The 6,914-nt window shown below is 49.0% G+C and overlaps 2 protein-coding genes across 6 annotated transcripts in view; one reads left to right on the top strand and one right to left on the bottom strand.

The window, feature by feature from the left end:
- Positions 1-712: 712 nt before the first annotated feature.
- gins1 (GINS complex subunit 1 (Psf1 homolog)) lies at positions 713-4,192 on the bottom strand. Of its 4 annotated transcripts, none has more exons than XM_026190392.1 (7): positions 4,134-4,192; positions 2,426-2,490; positions 1,625-1,723; positions 1,454-1,544; positions 1,120-1,236; positions 962-1,036; positions 713-871 (listed from the first exon to the last, which is right to left on the bottom strand). In XM_026190392.1, exons 2-7 carry the CDS (start codon positions 2,458-2,460, stop codon positions 803-805), a joined length of 486 nt encoding a protein of 161 aa, XP_026046177.1. In that variant the 5' UTR covers positions 2,461-2,490; positions 4,134-4,192; the 3' UTR covers positions 713-802. The 4 variants fall into 4 exon arrangements, with proteins under 4 accessions (XP_026046177.1, XP_026046176.1, XP_026046175.1 ...); XM_026190391.1 differs by lacking the exon at positions 4,134-4,192 and adding an exon at positions 3,946-4,125; XM_026190390.1 differs by lacking the exon at positions 4,134-4,192 and adding an exon at positions 3,426-3,487.
- Positions 3,307-6,914, top strand: part of abhd12 (abhydrolase domain containing 12, lysophospholipase) — a 13,599-nt gene continuing 9,991 nt past the window's right edge. The window contains exons 1-2 of one of the 2 annotated variants that reach the window (XM_026190386.1): positions 3,307-3,368; positions 4,312-4,486. In XM_026190386.1, coding sequence (XP_026046171.1) covers positions 4,314-4,486 — 173 coding nt within the window. In that variant the 5' untranslated portion in view covers positions 3,307-3,368; positions 4,312-4,313. Of the gene's footprint in view, positions 3,369-3,493; positions 3,551-4,311; positions 4,487-6,914 lie in introns of those variants that run through there. The other variant, XM_026190387.1, reaches the window with a different exon arrangement.

Raw genomic sequence — 6,914 nt, 5'->3', positions numbered from 1 at the left:
AGGACGCGACGGTCACGGCTTTAAAGCTTCAGAGCTCTGCTCTTTTATCTTTATGTCATCTTACCTTTATCTTTTTAACCAGACGTCCCGGCGACGCCGAGCTTCTGCAGCCAATAACCGCAGCGATAAACTCGATCAGCTGAACCTGAACATCAACATTTTATTTGATTTCAAAGTATGATTACAGGTTTACAGGTAACGCTTCACACCTGTGCTGACGTACACTCACTGGCCAATGTCATGATGATGTCATATCCACATGGACCAGAGTCTGAGGAAAACTTTCACCTTGTTGAATCTGAGACGCTCTGGAGGTCCATGATGGCATATGCCTGTCTAATCCGGTCTTTAAGTGATGGCGTATGAACTCTGGGTCCAAACTACTGTTTATTAAGGCTGTTGTGTTTTTAACATGTTTTAATGTTTTGTATCTTGTTCTGTTTAATCAGTGATCACTGTCGGCCTATGTTTTTAAACCCTTCTAATGTAACTACAGCCCCATGCAGCAGTATATTAATGACTAACCTCGTATTGTGGATGGATTATCTCAGTTGTTCTCCTGACTGAAGTTTGGTCCGTTTACAGCATCCTGCCATGCGACTGCATTTGTCTCTAACCATCAGGAACCCTCATGTTAACTTTTATACAGTGGAAAGAAGTTAGTGTTCATCCTCCAGCTTCACTGTGAGCTTTTAAATAAAGTAGGCGGAGCTTGAAAAAAACAATTTATTATCCCATCAGAAGAAGAGCCCAGAATAAAGGTGAGTGCAGATGTTTTCCAGCTGCTGAAACATCTGCATCGTCAGGACACCACATGCTCCAGGACGCCCTGACGAATCAGCTGCTCACATTTCCACCGCGGCAGGAAGTGCTGAGGACAGAGGAGACGTTACCATGACAACTTGAAACATTTCACATGTTTTTAAACAGTAGAAGAAGAAGAGTGGCATCCCGTCCTCACCTGGCTGTTCTTCTTCAGCAGGATCACAGTGCCGTCGTCAATCTCAAACTCGCCGTGGTCCTTGAGACACCTCACCTGAAAAACAAAGACATGTCGGCGTCAGTGCTACGAGGTCATGCTGCAGCTAAAGGTCAAAGGTCAAAGGTCAAATGTCTCACCTCGATGTAGAGGCTCTTTGGAGGCTTCATGTCCTGCGTGATGTCCAGACCCTCATTGCCCCCCAGAGAGCGCATGAAGGAGGCCAGAGACTTCTTATACTGACTGAACCACTGTAGCTAAAACACACACACCTGTCAGCTGATTTGCCACACACACACACACACACACACACACAAGAGCTACAGTACGCTCTGCTGCCTCTTTCACAATAAAAGCCCCCCCTGAAGTGAATTATTCAGGCTTTTAAAGTGAAAGTTTACAATAGCCAATAAAAAGAGCAACAGAGCATCAGCATCACCTGAGAGAAAACACAGGAAGTGATGTCACACTCACCTCCTCTGCACACATGTGGAAGCGAACATTGGCGGGCAGCACGCTGCCGTACTCCCAGCGCAGCGCTCTGATCCTCAGCAGCCGGTCGTACCTGCGACAAAGATCAGCAAAGGTCATTGAGGAGAAAGGTGAGGCAGAGAGAGGTGGTCACATGACTGCAGGTGTGGTTACAGGTAGGCAGTGACGCAGCGCTGGTTCCTCAGCAGGCAGCAGTGGCGCAGTTTGATGGAGGGAATCAGCTTGGCACGACCTTCGCTCTTCGCCTCGTTCCTGAAACACACGAACATCAGCTGATCAGTGATGCCGTCAGTCGCACCTGTCTGTGCGACACTCAGGTGCCAGAGAGGATGCTGGATGGGGTCCCGCTGAGCAGTTTGGGGTGGGCGGGGCCTTCATGACACTCTGAACCAGCACTCAGGTGGTGTTCCTCCTTTTTAGAAGGAGGTCTGGAGGATGTGCTCCAGCTTCAGGAGAATCACACTCCTCAGCCTCCCTGAGCCTGGTTCTGCTGGAGGTTTCTTCCTGTTAAAAGGGAGTTTTTTCTGTCCACTGTTGCCAAAGTGTCTGATCGAAGGCTGACTCGGTTTCTCGGTGTTACTGTAGGGTCTTTACATTTACCTGAGGCAACTGTTGTTGGAAATTTGTTGCTGTATAAATACAATTTTATTTAATTCATGAGATAAAATTTTCATTGCATTTAGTATTATTTATTACTTTTATTGTAACATTAACTGTAGGTGGTTTTGGACCCAGTATCATTATTTTAAACTGAAACTGAGGCCCAAAGCTTCACATGGCTTCCTGTTTATTTGATACGGATTTCATGGGTTTTAAAACCTGCTATGAGAGGGAGGAGCGGGGTCACGGGAAGTGTAATCTGGTCATGGTCAGGTTAACAGAAACCTGGATCCAAACCCTCAGACCCTGGGAACCCTGAGGAAACCTGCACAGATCAGCCTGCTGTGGACTCACACGTCACTCTGGTTCTGCTCGTAAAGCGCCTCCATCTCCTGCAGCACCTGTCGCAGTCCATCCTCCTGAAACGCAGAAACCAAACCAGTTGTGAGTGAGGCTCAGTGACCTGATGGAGCAGCACCTGGTGGAGGCACAGACCTCCACAAAGCACCACTGACTTGTTATTACTCTACACACGAGTTTGACACCACTTTGATAATTCAGCATATGCAGGAAATGATTCACCACGAAGAGCCCAACATAACTAGATATTAACTGTGTGCTGCTGGCTGCACATCGATGTCGTTAAAACAGCCGACATGTAATGCAGTGCTTGTTATGTGTAAACATGTTTAGATGAGATCTCTAAGACGCGCGTAATTCTGTCCAACACTTTTCAGAGTCCGTTTTCTTAAATTCCCCTCATTGGTCTGTTGGTCAGTATTTGAATCATCCGACCTGAGCCGAAGTTTAGTCCTGTGTCTGCACTGGCTGACGATGTGTTTGCGATGCCTCACAGACCGATTATTCTGCTCTGGGCAGCAGGTAAATGTTAAAATATCCGGTTTGTGAATGGAGTCCGCTGCCTCTGAAAACCGGGTGAAGCCCTGGGTTTTCGCCGGGATCACTCACGTTAAACGCGGGCAGCTGTCCGTCGCTCATGCGGTGCAGCTCTCTGATCAGCTCGATGGCTTTTTCGCAGAACATCGTGGCACCTCAAAAACGAGCAGAATCCCGGCGAATCTCTCCGTTGGGCCGCGACACGCTCCTACTTCACCGGGCGGCTCACGTTCGCGGTAAAAACAATGTTTTGATCACGTGACCGTTCCAGGCGCAGCTCCGGAAGCCGCGTTGGGTCAAACCTCCGACTCCGCGACACGAAGCGGGCAGCTGCGATTCCTAAAAGCTCGGGAAGAGTCGGAGATGCGGTGAAGCGGCTTCATTTGAGCCCAACTCAGAGGTGAGAGTGAGCCGTGCTAGTGCTGGTGTCGCCGTGGGCGGGAAAGCCGTCATTTACCGTCAGATCTCAGTTCTATCCCGTAGCGTGACTTCCGGTAAGCGCAGCGGCTAAAAATAAAGCCGTCATCCCGACAGGAGCCTCTGACAACCGGGAACAGGACGAGCCGGACTCACTGGCTCTGTGTGAGTTCATAAAGCCACCTTTAACGCACTTTCCGCCGCTTCTTCCTGGGTTAGCGTCACTGTTAATACTGCGTTCACGTTCCACCGGAAAAACGAGCTCTCTGCAGCAAAATCCCTCAAAAATAAGTCAAAACTTCCGGGGTGATCGTGGGTTTCATCCACGCTTCCAATCAAATACACATCACTCCAGCTGCTTATCAGGGAATTACTTGATCTTTGTGGTGGCTTCTCTTTGTGGGACTTATTTGATCCTCAGTGTCCTGATGTCGATTCATAAATGTTTTAGTTTGTAATTTTTGGGTGTGTGGTGTGTATTGGAATGAAATACAATGAATAAATCACGATAGAAGCTACTTAAATATTCCAACACAGAGACAGAGATCACAGCTTCTCACGCTTCACTTTGGTCACGTCCTTCTGGGCGTTTCTTGACTTTCCGAGCTGCCCCTGAGAGCCCCGTGCGCTTCCTTTTTTCTTCATTCTTTCTTTAATCCTCATAAACCGGTTTTGTTTTGATTGTCGTTGCTCCGACGCTCCCCGGAGGCCGTGGACGCGTCACTGTGCGCCCACGTGGTTGTGTTACCTGCGCTGCGGTTGGCTGCGGCAGATCTGCTTCAGATCAGCTGCTCTCTGCGGATCTCGGCGCAGGCACAGTGGGGACTCGGCTCCGTGCTCACCGGCTCTCAGCGCTCCGTCACCCGCACAGCAGCCGACGACGGGGGTATCCTCCGGTTAACATCCGCTTTCAATCACGTTTCCAGGCATGCGTAAGCGGACCAACTCGCAGACAGCGGAGCATGACAGCGGGACCACCGGTACACTGCTGGACAGCGACACGGACCTGAAGCAGCGCACCGGCAGAGAAGCGGCAGGGCCCGCAGCAGGCGGCCGGCAGGGCCCGGGAGCGGACCGGAGCATGGCCAAACCGTTCCGGAGGTGAGAGGCGGGACAGGTGCTTGTGATGCTGAAGCATCGCGTTATTTAGATGAGAATCAGTGTGATGTGAAGTGAATTCAGTTTCATAGAAAAAATATTTGTTTTTGCTGCTTTTCTACTCAAGTTTATTCATTTAAGAATAATCAGTGCTGAACAAGAGAGTGAGACAGTCAACAGCGATAAAGGTACAAGTACATAATGATAAGTCTGTGAAGGTTCTCAGTCATCCAGGTCATCGTAGTCAAAGGAGCTTGCAAAACAGAGGCGGGTCTTACGACACCAACTCTCTGCCATCTATAATCCAGTTTTGAGATCCTTCCCAGACGCCTTAACGCCCACTCACATCCTGGGCCATCTGACCTCAGGACATCACAAGATAAGGTGGGGCCAGGTTTCACAATGAACACACCCGAAACTCTGGCTGATTGGGACCCACACCCAGTTTCCCACCTTGGCTCAGGCGATTAGAGGATCATCAGGGGGTCCTTTTGTCCCTCTGTGGGGGGTCACTCCCACTAGGTTTATATCTGGGACTCTCCATCATTTGACCTTAGAACTGAAGAAGCTTCTCGGATGAGAGGTGAAACGTCTTCAAGCAACTTAAAGAAGTCCAGACGCTTTTCTTTGCAAGCTCCTTTGACTACATAATGATAAGCAGCTCACATGTAAATAGAAATAAGAAGAAACAAGAGTGAAATGGAAAGTTAAAAATTACACCTCGAATAAGAACATTTTATAGAAAATGCTTAAAAACTGAGTTGAATAAACAGCTTATTAAAAAACGTCACAGAGGAGACCAAAAGTGTCCCGTCTGGGTGATCAGAGCGGGGTTGTCAGCTATTTCCTCAGTGTGCTGGAATTTTGACCCTCGTGCTAGATCTGATTGTGGGGCGGCATTTCTGGTCCGACTGGTTTCACCGAGGCCGGCGAGCTGGTCAGACTGGAAGCTGCAGGTCGGACTGAATAAAGCAGCGTCTCGTTCAAAGCTCTGAAGCTGCTCTTTGTTTACTGCAGCAGGAAACTTTACATCGAGATGCCAAAGATATTTACCTGCCACAGCTGACACACTCACGCTGTCGCAACATCATCATCATCACGTTTAGTTTAACCGAGTCATCTGTGGTTACAGCCACAGGAAGTCAGCAGTTACAGCAGCTTCACTGAGAGACAAACAAACATGAAGCTGCTGTGATTCTGACGTTCTCTCCATCAGGATGACGCTGACACTTTCTGTGAGAGCTTCGTCATCAGGTCGGCCTTCATCCCGACTTTATTGTTGAGTGTTCGGTCACGGCTCAGAGCTTCGTAGGACCGCCTCCAGCAGCACATCACAGCTGGGGCTGAAGAAGGCTCTCAGGCTCCGCCTTCACAGCCGCCCTTTAATGAAGGAATTTAAAGAAAATACTCCAAAAAAACAAAGCGACTCTTTTCTGATCTTTAATACACGAAGAATGTCAGAGCCCGTTTAACCCCAGCTCGGCCTGTCAGGTCCACTCTTCTTCTTTGGTTTAATCCTGATTAGATCTCTGCAGCTCGCACGCCAGCAGGAGGTCACCTGAAGCACAGGTCAGGCCCAGTGCATCCTGGGACGTTGACGCTGTCGTTTTGGGCTGTTTGGTCACATTGAAACCTTTGAACAAACGACGTGAGCTCAGACCTTCGTCATCAGCATTTTATTGACTTTACAGGGCAGAAAAATGCGACACGTTTAAATATTTGGACGATAAATGATGTTAAAACGTTTTTGTCATCATTTGTTCTGTAAAATGATTTTCAGCTGTTTTAAGGTCAAGAGTTTTAAAACAAACATTAAAAACACGTTGAACTGTTTTCTGATTGGTTTGCTTACGCAGACACACTCTATCTCCACGGTGACCGTCACACACCTGTACACACACCGCCGCGGCGGCTCGTTAAAGCGATGGAGCGCCGACGGCCTCGTGGTCAGTGCTTAGTCACGTTGAAAGCGAGCGCTGCCGCCGCGTCTGACTGACCTCACGCACAGGCGAGCGCTAAAATGACACCTGTCACGTGATGACGTCAAACAAGAAGAGGAAGTGACACGGGATCCGCCGTCTGAGCTCAGACGCCGACAGGAAGTGACCTTGCTGCTGCTGACGTGTGTTAAAGCTGTGTGTCACGGGTTTGAGTCCATGTGTCATCACTTCCTGCAGAATCAGCTTGTGAAAGAAGAAGTTCTCCTCCTGACGCCGAGTCAGCGTCTCGACCTCAAACACAGGTGACCTTTGACCTCTGACACACTTTTAAGGGAGTCACTGTGAAACACGTAGCAGCGTTTTATTATATCGAGTCAGCAGCACTGCAGGCGTTACAGTGGGAGTCCAGCTCGCCACGAACACGAGGATCCAGCTGTGGTGAGGAGGAGGTCCAGGTTAAAGAGGCGGGGCTTTAGAAGCTGTTTGTAGAT

Source organism: Astatotilapia calliptera, chromosome 13 (genome assembly GCF_900246225.1).
Source record: "Astatotilapia calliptera chromosome 13, fAstCal1.2, whole genome shotgun sequence".
NCBI classification, from domain to species: Eukaryota; Metazoa; Chordata; class Actinopteri; order Cichliformes; family Cichlidae; genus Astatotilapia; species Astatotilapia calliptera.
Note: the sequence above shows the minus strand (reverse complement) of the source record. Positions and strands in the feature narration are given on the sequence as shown.